The following is a 17,193-nucleotide window of genomic DNA, read 5'->3' as shown; positions in this document are numbered from 1 at the left end:
GTCAGGAGTTCAAGACCAGCCTGGCCAACATGGTGAAACCCCGTCTCTACTAAAAAATACAAAATTAGCCATGTGTAGTGGTGCATGCCTGTAGTCCCAGCTACTTGAGAATCTGAGGCAGAAGAATTGCTTGAACCTGGAAGGTGGAGGTTGCTTTGAGCTGAGATCGTGCCATTGCACTCCTGCCTAGGCGACAGGAGCAAAACACAGTCTCAAAAAGAAAAAAAAAAAAAAGGAATGAATACCAAAGAGAAAAAAAGTGATTGTTTTCAGAAGCAAGTATGAAAATCATGCCCAGAATACAGCACCTGCAAAGGCATGTGCAAATGAGAGACAGTCAAATCAGGGTGGCCCTAGGGGAATTCTGTGAGGCTGACCCACAAATATAGACCACTCAGAGAAATACTGCAGAGACCAATTGAAGGGGTGGGTTTCAGAGCCTCAGTTATAATTTCTCACCAGCATCACTCAGCCTTTAAGAGGTGGTTCTGTGGGCTCAGAACCATGCTATGTAGCAAGCACTGATGGGGAAGGAAAAAGGAGTGCATATCCCAAGACATAAGCAAGAGGAATACACGTCAGGGATCCCTACACAAGTTCATACCTTGTTCTTGTTGTTGAAGGCCAGAGCCCGAACCTTGCAGTTGTCAGGGTTTGTGTCTTCTTTGGGGATGTCCTTTAAGGCCTTGTGAGTGATGTGTGCATACACAGGGACCCGTGACACATTGTGTCTCGCATCACTTTTGGTCAAAACATCATCTGTCACCTCCCAGAGTCCCATAGAACCATCACGTGAGCCTGCAGGGCCAGGAGAACACAGATGTCAGATGTACCCACCCCTCTATGGGAAATCCCACAGACGCCAAAGAGGGCTTTCATAGTCTAGCTGTTTGTGCATCATCCTCATATGTGCTGAAGCTTGGCCAGATGGCCCACCCTAAACACAGAGCAGTAGGCATTTTAATAGCTACACTAAGAGAATTATTCACCTAAGGTCTAGGCATTAAAATATAACTTTTAAGTTTGACATGGTTGTTGAAATTTATTTATTTATTATTATTATTTTTTGAGACAGAGTCTCGCTTTGTCACCCAGGCTGGAGTGCAGTGGTGCGATCTCAGCTCACTGCAACCTCCATCTCCTGGGTTCAAGCGATTCCCGTGCCTCACTCTCCCAAGTAGCTGGGATTACAGGTGCCTGCTCCATGCCCGGCTATTTTTTTTGTATTTTTAGTAGAGACGGGGTTTTACCATGTTGCCCAAGCTGGTCTTGAACTCCTGAGTTCCAGTGATCAGCCTGCCTTGGCCTCCCAAAGTGCTAGGATTACAGGTGTGAGCCACCACACCTGGTCTGCTTTTTTTTTTTTTCAGACAGAGTCTCGCTCTATCACCCAGGCTGGAGTGCAGTGGCACGATCTTGGCTCACTGCAACCTTGGCCTCCTGGGTTCTAGCGATTCTCCTGCCTCAGCCTCCCAAGTAGCTGAGATCACAGGTGCATGCTACCATGCCCTGCTAATTCTTTTTATTTTTATTTTTGAGATGGAGTCTTGCTGTGATGCCTAGGCTGGAGTGCAATGGCGCAATCTTGGCTCACTGCAACCTCCGCCTCCCAGGTTCAAGCGATTCTCCTGCCTCAGCCTCCCAAGTAGCTGGGATTACAGGCGCCTGCCACCACGCCCAGTTAATTTTTGTATTTTTAGTAGAGATGGGGTTTCACCATATTGGCCAGGCTGGCCTCGAACTCCTGACCTCAAGTGATCCACCTGCCTCAGCCCTCTCAACGTTCTGGGATTACAGGCATGAGCCACCGCGCCTTACTCGAAATTCTTTAACGAGAATTTTATACATTTTGATAAAGCTAATTTTCTTTTTCTTTTTTTTCCCTTTTTTTGGAGATGAAGTCTCTCTGTGTTACCCAGGCTGGAGTGCAATGGCATGATCTCGGTTCACTGCAACCACCACCTCCCGGGTTCAAGCGATTCTCCTGCCTCAGCCTCCCGAGCAGTTGGGACTACAGGCACACGTCACCATGCCCGGCTAATTTTTGTATTTTTAGTAGAGACGGGGTTTCACCATGTTGGCCAGGCTGGTGTCGAACTCCTGACCTCGTGATCCACCCGCCTCAACCTCCCAAAGTGCTGGGATTACAGGCATAAGCCAGTGCGCCTGGCCAAAGCTTAGTAATTTTCTATGCCAAATGTTTAGGTCTCTTGGCATGCATCCACAGCTGACTTTTAGTGGGCAGTAGGGCTTGGGAATCCTCCCCTCTAGAGCAGTGGTACTTAACCTTTTTTGAGCCTTGGACCCCCTTATGTCTCTCTTTTTTTAGAGACAGGGTCTCACTTTGGGGCCCAGGGTAGACAGGGCAATAGTGGCACAATCATAGCTCACTGCAGGCTCAACTTCCTGGGCCTAAGTGATCCTCCTGCCTCAGCCTCCTGAGTAGCTAATACAACAGGTATGCACCCCCATGACTGGCTTTTTTTTTTTTTTTTTTTGAGATGGAGTCTCACACTGTCGCCCAGGCTGGAGTGCAGTGGTGCGATCTTGGCTCACTGCAAGCTCCGCCTCCTGGGTTCACGCCATTCTCCTGCCTCAGCCTCCTGAGTAGCTGGGACTACAGGGGCCCGTCACCACGCCTGGCTAATTTTTTGTATTTTTAGTAGAGACGGGGTTTCACTGTGTTAGCCAGGATGGTCTTGATCTCTTGACCTCGTGATCCACCTGCCTCGGCCTCCCAAAGTGCTGGGATTACAGGAGTGAGACACCGCACCCAGCCTTTTTTTTTTTTTTTTTAATACAAGGCCTCACTCTGTTGCCCAGGCTGGAGTGGAGTGGTGCAATCTCAGCTCATCCCAACCTCCACCTCCTGAGCACAAGTGATCCTCTCACCTCAGCCTCCTGAGTAGCTGTGACTACAGGCACACCCTACCACACCTGGCTAATTTTTGCATTTTTTTTTTTTTTATAGACAGGGTTTTGTCATATTGCCCAGCATTGTCTTAAACACCTGGGCTCAAGTGATCCAGCTGCCTCATCCTGTCAAAGTGCTGGGATTACAGGTATGAGCCACCAAGCCTAGCCTTATTTTTTTAATTTTTTTTTGTAGAGATGGAGTCTCGATTTGTTGCCAAGGCTAGTCTTGAACCCCTGGCCTCAAGTGATCCTCATACCTCAGCCTCTCAAAGTGCTAGGATTAAAGGCGTGAGCCACCATACCCAGACTAGGCCTCTTTTTCTAGAAAATTACACAAAACACCACATTTTACATTCAATTTCAGGGAGACCCATGGATTTCCTGAAATCCATGGGCTTTCCATGAACCCACAGGGACCACAAACCCTCCCCAACTTTTTTTTTTTTTTTTTTTTTAAATGAGACAGGTTCTGGCTCTGTCACCCAAGCTGCAGTGCAATAACATGATTATGGCTCATTGTAGCCTCAACCTCCTGGGCTTCAGCAATTCTCCTGCCCCAGCCTCCCAAGTAGCTGGGTCTACAGGCATGTATCCTCATGCCCAGGTAATTTTTTATTTTCATTTTTTTGTAGAAATGGGGTCTCACTATGTTACCCAGGCTGGTCTTGGACTCCTGACCTCAAACTCCTGCTTCAGTCTCTCGAAATACTGGGACTACAAGTGTAAGCCACTGTGCCCAGCCATAATTCCTTTATTATTTATTTATTTATTTTGGTGGTGGGACAGAGTTTCACTCTTATTGCCCAGGCTAGAATGCAATGGCACGATCTTGGCTCACCGCAACCTCTGCTTACTGGGTTCAAGTGATTCTCCTACCTCAGCCTTCCGAGTAGCTGGGATTACAGGCATGTGCCACCATGCCCGGCTAATTTTGTATTTTTAGTAGAGACGGGGTTTCTCTGTGTTGTTCAGGCTGGTCTTGAACTCCTGATCTCAGGTGATCCGCCCTCCTCAGCCTCCCAAAGTGCAAGGATTACAGGCATGAGCCACTGTGCCCGGCCCACAATCCTTCTATTAAGAATGACTGTTCTAGACCGTTCTTTATTAAGAATTATTGCTCACACCTGTAATCCCAGCAACTTGGGAGGCTGAGGTAGCTGGACCGCCTGAGCTCAAGAGTTTGAGACCAGCCTGAGCAACATGGCGAAACCCCATCTCTACCAAAAATACAAAAAATTAGCCAGGCGTGGTGGGGCACGCCTGTGGTCCCAGCTACTCAGGAGGCTGAGCTGGGAGGATAGCTTGAGCCTGGGAAGTAGAAGTTGCAGTGAGCTGAAATTGTGCCACAGACTCCAACCTGGGTGACAGAGTGAGACCCCGTCGCAAAAAAAAAAAAAAAAAAGATAATAATGACGACTATTCTAGGCTGGGTACAGTGGTATATGCCTTTAATCCCAGCACTCTGGGAGGCCGGGTAACATGGCAAAACCCCGTCTCTACAAAAAATACAAAATTAGCCAGGCATGGTGGCGCAAACCTGTGGTACCAGCTACCCGGGAGGCTGAGGTGGGAGGGTCACTGGAGCCTGGAGAGGTCAAGGGTGCAGTGAGCTGGGATCACACCAACAGTCTGGGCAACAGAGTAAGACCCTGCCTCCAAAAAAAAAAGAATAATGACTGTTTTATATAAAATGAATGCTTAAAAAGATAAATCAGTTTTCTTAGCAAACAATAATAAAGCACTTAAAAACCCAGGCCGGGCACGGTGGCTCACGCCTGTAACCCCAGAACTTTGGGAGGCTGAGGCAGGCAGATAACGAGGTCAGGAGTTTGAGACCGACCTGACCAACATGGTGAAACCCTGTTTCTACTAAAAATACAAAAATTAGTAGGGCGTGTGCCTGTAATCCCAGATACTTAGGAGGCTGAGGCAGGAGAATTGCTTGAACCCAGGAGACGGAGGTTGCAGTGAGCCGAGATCACACCACTGCACTCCAGCCTGGATGACAGAGACTCCATCTCAAAACAAACAAACAAACAAACAACAACAACAAAAAACAAGAACACTTTTCTGTGAATTGAGCCCTGAATATACTGTTGGTGGCAAGCTAAAATGGTATCTTTCTAGAGGACAACTGAGCAACCTGCAGCAAGGAAATTTTATATTCCTGGCTGGGCGCAGTGGCTCACGACTGTAATCCCAACACTTTGGGAGGCTTAGGCAGGCAGGTCGCTTGAGGCCAGGATGTTGAGACCAGCCTGGGCAAAATGTTGAAACACCATCAGTACAAAAAACTAGCCAGGCATGGTGGCACATGCCTGTAGTCCCAGCTACTCAGGGACAGGGGTGGGGTGCTGAGACAGGAGGATTGTTTGAGACTGGGAGGTCAAGGCTGCAGTGAGCCATGATCACGCCACTGCACTCCATCCTGGGTGACAGGGCGAGACCTTAACTCCAAAAAAAAAAGAGAAACAACAGCTGGGCGCAGTGGTTCATGCCTGTAATCCCGGCACTTTAGGAGGCCGAGGCAGGTGGATCACGAGGTCAGGAGTTCAAGACCAACCTGGCCAACATGTTGTAAGCCATCTCTACTAAAAAGACAAACCAGCCCGGCGTGGTGGCACGCGCCTGTAGTCCCAGCTACTCAGAAGGCTGAGGCAGGAGAATCGCTTGAACCTGGGAGGCGGAGGTTGCAGTGAGCTAAGACATGGCCACTGCACTCCAGCTGGGCGACAGAGGAGGACTCCATCTCAAAAAAAAAAAAAAAAGAAACAAAAATAAAAAGTAAGTTTATATTCCCATTCAGAAACAATCCACTATCACAATACCCATACACAAAGATGTTTATTCAGAACACTCAGTATGTTCAACAATAGGGTTATATCATATCCATAAAACGGAGTATCAAGAAATTATGTTTTAGGCCGGGCATAGTGGCTCATGCCTGTAATCCCAGCACTTCGAGAGGCTGAAGTGGGAGGATCGCTTGAGCCTAGGAGTTCGACAGCAGCCTGGGCAACAAAGCGAGACCCAGTCTCTATAAAAAATAGAAATAATTAACCGGGTGTGGTGGTGTGTGCCTGTAGTCCCAGCTACTTGAGGGGATCTCTTAATCCTGGGAGTTCGAGGTTGCAGTGAGCAATAATCACACGCTGCACTCCAGCCTACATAACAGAGTGAGACCCTGTCTCAACAACAACAGTAACAACAACAACGAAAATGTGTTTTAAAATTCTTTTTCCAGTAAAGTTATTTGCCAGTTCTCCTTTGAGACCAAGAAGGTGCCCTTCCCACACTGCTAATCTCCTGAACACGTCATAGAAAAAAACATCTAGGCCAGGCGCAGTGGCTCACGCCTGAAATTCCAGCACTTTGGGAGGCCGATGCAGGCAGATCACTTGAAGTCAGGAGTTTGAGACCAGTCTGGCCAACATGGTGAAACCCTGTCTCTACCAAAAATACAAAAATTAGCCAGGCACAGTGGCACGCACCTGTAATCCCAGCTACTTGGGAGGCCGAGGCAAGAGAAGTGTTTGAACCTGGGAGGCTGAGGTTGCAGTGAGCCAAGATGCACTCCAGCCTGGGCGACAGAGCGAGACTCTGTCTCAAAAATTAAAAAAAAAGAAAAAAACATCTAAAATGACAGACACATCAATTCAAAGTAGAATGTTAATTATGTGAAATTAGAAAAGGCCACAGAGACAAGGGCACATCTGGAGAACTAGACATGGTTTGTTAATGCTGGATTATGGGGTGCAAGCATGGAAGCTATGAGAGAGAAAGTTGGAAAGATAGGTGTGGGCCTTGTATGCTGTGCTATAAAATTTGTTTCTCATCTTACAGATACTAGAAAGTCTCTCAAAGATTTGAGCATCAGAGTGAGAAAATTAGATAACTGTGCTTCAGAAGATTACTTTGTGTACAGTGTGACCTCATTTACCCCATCAAAGTTTTATTATGAAAATTTTAAAGTGTAAAAAAATGAGGCCAGGTGCAGTGGCTCATGCCTGTAATCCCAGCATTTTAGGAGGCTGAGGCAGGTGGATCAACTGAGGTCAGGCGTTCAAGACCAGCCTGGCCAACATGGCAAAACCCCATCTCTACTAAAAAATACAAAAATTAGCCAGGCGTGGTGGTGGGCACCTGTAATCCCAGCTACTCAGGAGGCTGAGGCAGGGAGAAGTGCTTGAACCCAGGAGGCGGAGGTTGCAGTGAGCCAAGATTGCACCATTGCACTTTAGCCTGGGCAACACAGCAAGACTCCGTCTCCAAAAAAAAAAAAAGAAAGAATTTCACAAAGAATTCTATATATGCATCTTCTAAATGATCTCATATTAACCAACTAAAAAATATGGGCCAATTTTGGGAGGCCGAGGCAGGCGAATCACTGAGGTCAGGAGTTTGAGACCAGCCTGGCCAATATGGTGAAACCCCATCTCTACCAAAAATAGAAAAATTAGCCTGGCGTGGTGGTGGGCACCTGTAATCCCAGCTACTCAGGAGGCTGAAGCAGGGGAATCGCTTGAACCTGGGAAGCGGAGGTTGTGGTGAGCCAAGGTCGTGCTACTGCACTCCAGCCTGGAAGACAGAGTGAGACTCTGTCTCAAAAAAAAAAAAAAAAAAAATCATACTAAGGCTGGGTGCAGTGGCTCATGCCTGTATAATCTAAGCACTTTGGGAGGCTGAGGCAGGAGGATAGCTTGAGCCCAGGAGTTCAAGGCTGCAGTGAGCCATGATGGTGCCACTGCACTCCAGCCTGGGTGACAGAGCAAGACCCTGTGTCTTAAGGAAAAGAAAAAAGGTACTAAAAAAAAGACTAGCAAGTTATATTTTAAAATGTCAACAGTCGTTACTACTAGCTGGGTGTGAAGGTGTGTGCCTATAGTCCCAGCTACCTGGGAGCCTGAGGCAGAAGGATCACTTGAGCCCAAGAGCTCAAGGATGCAGTGAGCTAGGATCATGCCACTGTACTCAAGCCTGGGTGACAAAATGAGACACTGTCTCAAAAAGAAAATGAAACAACCCACAAAAAAAAGTGGTTATCTCTGGATAGAGATCTTGTGGGTGGTCCTTACTTCCTTTTTTATCTATCTATCTTATCTATCTATCCATCCTTTTTCTTTTTTTTGAGATGGAGTCTCACACTGTTGCTCAGGCTGGAGTGCAGTGGCGCAATCTCAGCTCACTGCAACCTCTGCCTGCCGGGTTCAAGCAATTCTCCTGCCTCAGTCTCCTGAGCAGCTGGGACTACAAGCGCCCACGACCACACTCAGCTAATTTTTTGTACTTTTAGTAGAGACAGGGTTTCACCATGCTGGCCAGCCTGGTCTCGAACTCCTGACCTCATAATCCACCCACCTCGGCCTCCCAAAGTGCTGGGATTACAGGTGTGAGCCACCACACCCGGCCTATATTTTAAAATTTTCTTACAATAAATGTGTATCACTTTTACACTAAATAAGAAATTATTATTCTACAGGGTCACCCTCTGTCATGTAGGCTGGAGTGCAGTGGCACGATCACAGCTTGATGCAGCCTGGTTCTCCTGGGCTCAAGCAATCCTCCTGCCTCAACCTTCTGAGTATCTGGGACAACAGGTATGCAGTACCACACTCAACTAATTTAAAAAAAAATTGTAGAGATGGGGTCTCATACGTTGCCCAGGCTGGTCTTGAATTCTTGGGCTCAAGTGATCCACCCACCTCAGCCTCCCAAAGTGCTGGGATTATAGGCGTGAGTCACTGAGCCCGGCTGAGCTGTTTCCTATCACATTACTATCCCTTTTCAATCTCTAGCCCCCAATCCCTGCCACATCAAAAGCTCCCTATAAAAGGGCAACTTTACCAGACACTGCCATAGTGTCGCTGATCCATGCGATGGAAAAGATCCAGTCCTTGTGTCCATCCTTGGAGAGCAGGGAGTAACAGGTACAGGGAGGAAAATAAGAGATTAGTAAAATAAGGATTGTAATAAACTCTCTAAAGAAGCATACAAGTCAGACTGAAAATATTTTTGTAGAAATTACAACTCTGATCTCTGGTGGTCTCAACCCACAGAGAATGATCAATCTTTACCTTCTATCTTGAGGAGCTCAAAGCTGGAATGAAATTGGCACTACTGTGGGTAGTGGACACATAGCTCTTGCCTTCTACCTCTGGGTCCCATCTTCTATCTGGAACTCTCTTCCTCCAGACATCTAGACATCTACATGGCTTGTACCCTCATTTCCTTTAAGTCTCCCTGCTCAAGTGTCATCCTATCAATGAAACTTTATCTTCTGATACAGCATCCTCCACCTTACTCTCAGTCCCTTTATGCTGCCTTTATTCTTCTCCATGGCACTTATCACACTCTGATGTATTACTGGTAAATATTAGTTTATATGGTTTATGTTTTGTCTATATGTCACCCTCCACTAGAATGTAGGCTTCAAGAGGACAGGGGCTTTATCTGTTCTGTTCACTGCTATGTCTCAAACAACTCCTAGCCATAGAAGACTCAATAAATGCCTGATGAATGAATGGATGATTTAGTAAACTGCTACTCTCTGACTATGGGCAGTGGGAGGTATGTGGACACTATGGATTCAAACAGCAACCCAATACTGTTGGCCCCTGAGGTGTGCTGCTTGCCCCTTTATCAAACATACACTGTGCCCTATGGGGAGTCCAGTCCCCACTCTGGGCTGATGAGAGGAGGGTCCATGTTAATCACTGAGACCCGTTTAAAAACAAGGCTCCCTCCAACTACAACTACTGGGAAAACTTACATCTCCTACACACACAGGATCCAGCGTAGGTAGTCGATAGATGGCAAGACTGTTGGGGTTGTCTCCTCCAGTGGCTAGCAGTGTTCTAGAAGGATTCAGCTCGATGGCATGGATACCACAGCCCTGCTGGGTCACACCTCCAGGCTCCCGGTCTTTCAGAATGGGGATCTTGGTGATCTGGCTTGTCTGGACATCTACGACAAATAGCTACAAGAAAAAATGGATACAGAAGCTGAACATAGTTCTGATTTAATGTGGCCAATACAGGGTATAAACATCCTTTTGTTCAACTGTTCATCAACATTTAATTAACAACTACTACATGTTAGACCCTAGGAATTATTAAAGGCATGGTCAGGACTACTAATGACATGAAACATGAAATAAGTCAATATAACAATATTAGAGATAGCAATAATATGCTACATGAACACAGATTAGGAAGCAGTAAGTTCTGCCTGGGATTCAGAGAAGGTTTCCAAGAGGCCTTCTATTAGGCCATGGACACAAAGAGGAAGACCAACACAGTTTTCTGTCAGTTTGGTCATATTTTATATACTGAATCCTCACCTAACCACATCATGCACAGAAACTTTTAAACGAAACACAATTCCCCGAACACATCATGGCTACTAATATAACTATTAATATTACTAAGTTTTCTGGAATGACCAGAGACATACGACAAGGAAGAATTATTAATATCTCATGGCTGTTCTCTATACACACACATCCCATTCAGTTCTATTCCTCCCTGCCTTTGCTCTTGCTGCTACCTCTGCCTGAAAGGCTTTCTTCCACCTCTTTACCCTCCAAGATTCAACTTAGAGAAATGCTTTATGGAAAAATCAGTCTTAGCGAAAGGACAGCCCTTAGAAGAGTCAAACTCTTCAGTGATTCAACAGTTCATTCCTTCGGACACTCACTTATTTCCCAGTACTGTTCTAAGTGTTATGAACACAGCTATGAACGAGAGAAATAATATCTGCCCTAATAGATACACCTTATGGCCTAAGAGGCTGAAATAAAATCCTGTCAGCAATTCTCATGTTGAAGCCAAACATGTCAAACCTTTACATAAATAAACCTGCTGCTTACACAGAAGATATATGAAAGGAGAAACTAGGTGAGTCTTAAGTTTAAAATATAAAAAGGGCCGAGCGCAGTGGCTCACGCCTGTAATGCCAGCACTTTAGGAGGCCAAGGCGGGCAGATCACCAGAGCTTGAGAGTTCGAGATCAGCCTGGCTAACATGGTGAAAACCCTACTAAACTTACAAAATTAGCTGGGCATGGTGGCACACGCCTGTAATCTCAGCTACTCGGGAGGCTGAGGCAGAAGAATTGCTTGAACCGAGGAGGCGGAGGTTGCAGTGAGCCGGGATCGAGCCACTGCACTCCAGCCTGGGCAACAGTGTGAGACTGTGAGACTTGGTCTCAAAAAAAAAAAAAAATATATATATATATATATATATGAATGAGGTGGACAAGGTGGCAAGTGCCTGTAGTCCCAACTACTTAGCTACTCAGGAGGCTGAGGCATAAGGATCACAAATTGAGTCCAGCCTGGGCAAAACAGCAAGACCCTATCTCAAACAAATACATATATGTATTTTATGTATATGTTTATATATATATATATATATGGTTTTTTTTTCACTAGGAAAATGGTTTCATTGGAGTGTCTTTAGAGCTGTGATGTCAAGACATGAAGAACAAGTGCACACACAGACATGGCTATCACAGAACAGACTATGGGTGAATAAAAAGTTCACATCACTTCTTCCCTTTACCCAAAAACAGAAGGCTCTAGGCCACCTCCTCATAGGCCCACTCCTCAAACTCTCTCTCCTCCTTGGCTGTGGTATCCTGTACTCGGACACGTTCATGCTGCTCACAGCCTCAGTGAACTCCATCTCATCCATGCCACTTCCCATGTACTAGTGCAGGAAGGCTTTGTGCCAGAAAATGGCTGTGAACTGTACGAGATGCACCTGAACAGCTCCTAGATGGCTGTGTTGTTGCCAATGATGGTGGCAGCCATCTTTAGCCCCCAGGGTGGGATGTTACAGACAGCTGTTTTCACCTTGTGGGGGATTCAATGAACAAAGTAGCTGCTGTCCTTGTTTTGGAGATTAAGCATTTACTTATCCACCTCCTCCGTGCACGTACGGCCCCTGAACATGACAGCTGCTAAGCAACAGCCACAGAGGGGGTCCCACGCAGCCATCATATTCTTGGCATCAAACATCTGCTGGGTGGGCTTGGGCACCATCGGGGCTCAGTACTGCTGGTTGTCCTGGATGGTCTGGATGAGTCCACACATGAAGAAGTGCAAGCGGGGGAATAGGACCCTGTTCATGGCCATTGAGCTGGCCCTGGAAGCTCAGGCAGGTGGTGACCCCACTCACAGTGCAGACACCAGGTGGCTCAGGACACCATAGGTGGGTGTGGGCAGCTTTAGGGGTCGGAAGCAGATGTCTTAGAGAGCTTCCTTATCAATGCAAAAGGTCTCGTCTGTGTTTTCTGTGAGCTGGTGGACTGAGAGGGTGACATTGTAGGGCTCTACCACCATGTCCAACACCTTGGGTGGGGGCATTACACTGGATACATATATAAATATTTAAATTATATATAATTATATATGTATATATAATGTGTACTTTATATATTTAAATATATATAATATATGTTTATTAAAGACAGAGAGAGAGAGAGGAGTAGCTAGAAGAGTGTCAGAGACTGAGTGGGAGCAGGGGGAAGAAGGGGACAAACGACTCTCAAACTGGCAACTACCTGAGAGCCGCAGACTCCCTGCCTAACTGGCATCATTGCTGATGCATCCCACAAGCATCTGAAACTGAATATGCCCAAAACAAATAACCTTGCTCCTCAAATTGCTCACTTTCCTAACACCACCACTATCTACCCTGTCACTCAAGTGTGGATTTTATCCTAAATTACTCCTTTTCCCTCATTTCCATCATCCTAGTCCTGCCTAACCTACCTCCTAAATATTCTTACAGCTGACTCCTTCCTCTGCTTCCTCACTCATCACTTCTCCTTGGACAACCACAATTAGTCTTTGTGCCTTCCGGCAACACCGCTATCAAAATTATTCTATTATAAGCAGAGTCAACTTCCTAAAAATGGAAATCTTCCCATGCCAGTCCCCAACTAAAAAACATCCAATGACTCCCCGTCACCTAAATCTGAGATACTTAGCATGGCATTAAGACTCTCCTTGGGGCCAGACTTTGGAAGGCCGAGAAAGAAGTATTACTTCAGCCCAGGAATTTATGACCAGCTCAGGCAGCACAGTGAGACCCTGTCTCTACTTGAGCCCAGGAGGTCAAGGCTGCAGTGAGCCATGATGGTGCCACTGCACTTGCACCTGGGTGACAGAGCAAGACCCTGCCTCAACAAAACAAAACAAAACCAAGAGTCTCCTCAGTCCAGCCTCTACTATCGTCACGTCTTGCCATGGACTTCAAACTCTAGAAATAATTGCTTATAAATATCATACATGAAAAATTCTTCAATGAAATATAATTATTTTGTTTCATGCTCATGCTGTTCACAATGCCAGAAATGATTCTCCTATTCTTTTCTGTTTTTTTTTTTTTGAGACCAAGTCTTGCTCTGTTGCCCAGGCTGGAGTGCAGTGGCATGATCTCGGCTCACTGCAACCTCTGCCTCCTGGGTTCAAGCAATTCTCCTGCCTCAGCCCTCCGAGCAGCTGGGACTACAGGCGTGCACCACCACGCCCAGCTAATTTTTATATTTTTACTAAAGATGGGGTTTCACCATATTGGCCAGGCTGGTCTGGAACTCCTGACCTTGTGATCCACCTGCCTCAGCCTCCCAAAGTGCCGGCATTACAGGCGTGAGCCACTGCACCCAGCCTCTCCTACTCTTTTACCTGGCCAACATGTACTTATCTTTCATGATTCGGTTCAGATATGTCCTCTTGGACTACTCTCTAAATGTCCAGGCTGATCAAGTGCCTCTCTTGTAGGCTCCCAAGATATCCCTCTACCCAACACTTAGACCATATCGCACTGATTTAAAATATTTACTTGTCTTCCTCATAAAGCTATTAACTCTCTCCCAATTCTAAGTGCAGAGAATTTATCTTATTTGATTCTACAATCTTGCCCCAGCAACTACTTAAGCATTTACAACAGTCACCTTTCAGAGGGCCTGCCCAACTACTGTAGTAGGCCCCCACATCCCTGTGAGGGTGAGGCTCTGTAGCTGTTTTATTTGCTATAAGCCTAGACCCCCTGATCACAGCACAGTCTAGAGGGAGTTTCAGGAGAATCAGTCCAAAGGCTAGATTGGACTAGGCCATTCAGATTCTTTAGGGAATATGTAACTGGCTGGTGGCACTAGACCAAACTGCCCGGGTGGCCACTTTTTACCAAAGCCAGTCCTTGGAGAAAACTTGAGACATGAAGCATGGGCCAGGCGCAGTGGCTTATGCCTGTAATCCCAGCACTTAGGGAGGCTGAGGCGGGTGGATCACTTCAGGTCAGGAGTTCAAGACTAGCCTGGCAAACATGGTGAAACCCCATCTCTACTAAAAATACAAAAAAAAAATTAGCTGGATGTGGTGGCGGGCGCCTGTAATCCCAGCTACTCGGGAGGCTGAGACAGGAGAATTGCTTAAACTCAGGAGGTGGAGGTTGCAGTGAGCCAAGATCGTGCCATTGCACTCCAGCCTGGGTGACAGTGTGAGACTCCAACTCAAAAAAAAAAAAAAAAAAGACAGGAAACATGGACATCCTTGGTTCCTAGTGGCTTTTCAATTCCTGTTTCCACTTCTCTCTGAGATCCAATAATACTTTCTGTTCTTGGGGTTTGTGAACTCGTCTTTCCAATAAATGTGAGTGGGTTTCTTATCCTTTTAAACAAATGATCCCAGGCTGAGCGTGGTGGTTCACGCCTGTAATCCCAGTACTTTGGGAGGCCAAGGCAGGCGGATCACCTGGGGTCAGGACTTCAAGACCAGCCTGGCCAACATGATGAAACCGTCTCTACTAAAAATACAAAAATCAGCCAGGTGTGGTGGCGTGAGTCTGTAATCCCGGCTACTCGGGAGGCTGAGGCAGGAGAATTGCTTGGACCCAGGAGGTGGAGGTTGCAATGAGCCGAGATCACACCACTGCACTCCAGCCTGGGCGACAGTGAGAACCCATCTCAAAAACAAAAAATAAAAAATATTGGCTGGGTGTGGTGGCTCACACCTGTAATCCCAGTACTTTGGGAGGCCGAGGCGGGCGGATCATCTGAGGTTGGGAGTTCGAGACCAGCCTGACCAACATGGATAAAGCTTGTCTCTACTAAAAATACAAAATTAGCCGGGTGTGGTGGCACATGCCTGTAATCCTAGCTACTCGGGAGGCTGAGGCAGGTGAATCGCTTGAACCCGGGAGGCAGAGTTTGAGGTAAGCTGAGATCACGCCATTGCACTCCAACCTGGGCAATAAGAGCGAAACTCTGTCTCAAAAAATAAACAAACTAATAATAAACAAATGATCCCTAACCAGATAATCCTCAAATTATTTCCTGAAACAAAATTAATTGCCCACTCACATATTTGTGTTGTGTGAGACAATGCAACCATAACATGTAGCTTTTAGACCAGGGATTCCCAAACTGCTGATCAAAATATTTTTTGAGATACAGTCTCATTCTTGTTGCCCAGGCTGGAGTGCAATGGCATGATCTTGGCTCACCACAACCTCTGCCTCCTGGGTACAAGCAGTTCTCCTGCCTCAGCCTCGCCGAGTACCTGGGATTACAGGTGCCTGCCACCATGCCCGGCTAATTTTCGTATTTTTAGTAGAGACGGGGTTTCACTATGTTGGCCAGGCTGGTCTCAAACTCCTCACCTCAGGTGATCTGCCTGCTTTGGCCTCCGAAAGTGCTGGGATTACAGGCATGGGCCACTGTACGCGGCCTGAATTTTTTCTTATTTTTTTCTGAAACAGAGTCTAGCTCTGTCACCCAAGCTGGAATGCAGTGGCGTGATCTTGGCTCCCGGGTTCAAGTGATTCTCATGCCTCAGCCTCCCAAGTCGCTGGGATGGCAGGTGCACACCACTGTGCCCAGCTAATTTTTGAATTTTTAGTAGAGACAGGGTTTCACCATATTAGCCAGACTGGTCTCAAACTCCTGACCTCAAGTGATCCGCTCATCTCAGCCTCCCAAAGTGCTGGGATTACAAGCATGAGCCACCGCACCAAGGCTGAATTTTCTTTAAAAAACAATACAAAACACTACAAAACAAAAACAATTCCCAGGCCTTACCCTAAAACTCTTCCATTAGGCATTTCTGAATTTGCATGTTTACTGCAGCATTATTCACAATAGCCAAGATACGGAATCAGCCGAAGTGTGCATCAATGAATAAATGCATAAAGAAAATGTGGCACAGGCCAGGCGCAGTGGCTCATGCCCGTAATCCCAGCACTTTGGGAGGCCAAGGCAGGCGGATCATGAGGTTAGGAGATCGAGACCATCCTGGCTAACACAGTGAAACCCTGTCTCTACTAAAAATACAAAAAATTAGCCGGGCGTGGTGGTGGGTACCTGTAGTCCCAGCTACTCAGGAGGCTGAGGCAGGAGAATGGCGTGAACCTGGGAGGCGGAGCTTGCAGTGAGCCGAGATCATGCCACTGCACTCCAGCCTGGGCGACAGGGCAAATACTCCGTCTCAAAAAAAAAAATGTGGCACAGATACACAATGCAATACTGTTTAGCTATAAAAAAGAATGAAATCCTTTGGACAACATGGATGAACCTAGAGGACATTATGTTAAGTGAAACAAGCCAAGTATAGAATACTGAATGACCTCACTTATATGTGGAACCTTAAAAAGTTGATCTTGGCTGGATGCGGTGGCTCACACCTGTAATCCCAGTACTTTGGGAGTCTGAGGCTGGTGGATCACCTGAGGTCAGGAGTTTGAGACCAGCCTGGCCAATATGGTGAAACCTTGTCTCTACTAAAAATCCAAAAATTAGCTAAACTAAGAGTGTGCCCCCAACCTCACCCTCATTATTGCAAAGGAATGACAATGAACCACTTGAAGGATAGAGCCACCCTGCTTCTTCATGGAAGAAACAGGATGTGGATGAGCTGCCACAGAATCTCTTCCCAAGCTCTCTGACAAGGGTCCAAGGATTCATGCAGCTCCACTAACATTTCCCAGAATGAGGCTGCTCCACATTAACCTACTGGGATCCCTGCCAGAAACTAGCAGCGCGGCAAGGTAAGCTCGAGGCTCGGGCTCCCTGCAGTTTACATTCTAGGATGGGGGGAAAAGAGACATGTAAGACTAGTGAGTCTATCTCTGCATGCATTCATGTGTATCTAGACAAATGTAAATGAATGTACACAAAGACAAAGATGGCTTAAAAAAAAGGAGTCAGATGTGGTAGCAGGAGCCTATCGTCCCAGCTATTTGGGAGGCTGAAGCACGAGGATCTCATGGGCCCAGG

General features: G+C 46.6%; 1 protein-coding gene across 1 annotated transcript in view; it reads right to left on the bottom strand.

Moving 5' to 3' along the window:
• Window positions 1-17,193, bottom strand: part of DCAF12 (DDB1 and CUL4 associated factor 12) — a 41,184-nt gene that overhangs the window by 11,395 nt on the left and 12,596 nt on the right. Inside the window, exons 3-5 of the mRNA XM_003829787.5 lie at window positions 9,686-9,892; window positions 8,761-8,821; window positions 605-798 (exon numbers count right to left, since the gene is read on the bottom strand). Of these exons, the coding sequence (XP_003829835.2) occupies window positions 605-798; window positions 8,761-8,821; window positions 9,686-9,892 (462 nt within the window). The remainder of the gene's footprint in view (window positions 1-604; window positions 799-8,760; window positions 8,822-9,685; window positions 9,893-17,193) is intronic.

This window comes from Pan paniscus, chromosome 11, assembly GCF_029289425.2.
Source record: "Pan paniscus chromosome 11, NHGRI_mPanPan1-v2.0_pri, whole genome shotgun sequence".
Taxonomy (NCBI): domain Eukaryota; kingdom Metazoa; phylum Chordata; class Mammalia; order Primates; family Hominidae; genus Pan; species Pan paniscus.
The sequence above is the reverse complement of the archived record's forward strand: the minus strand, read 5'-3'. Positions and strand labels throughout refer to the sequence as shown.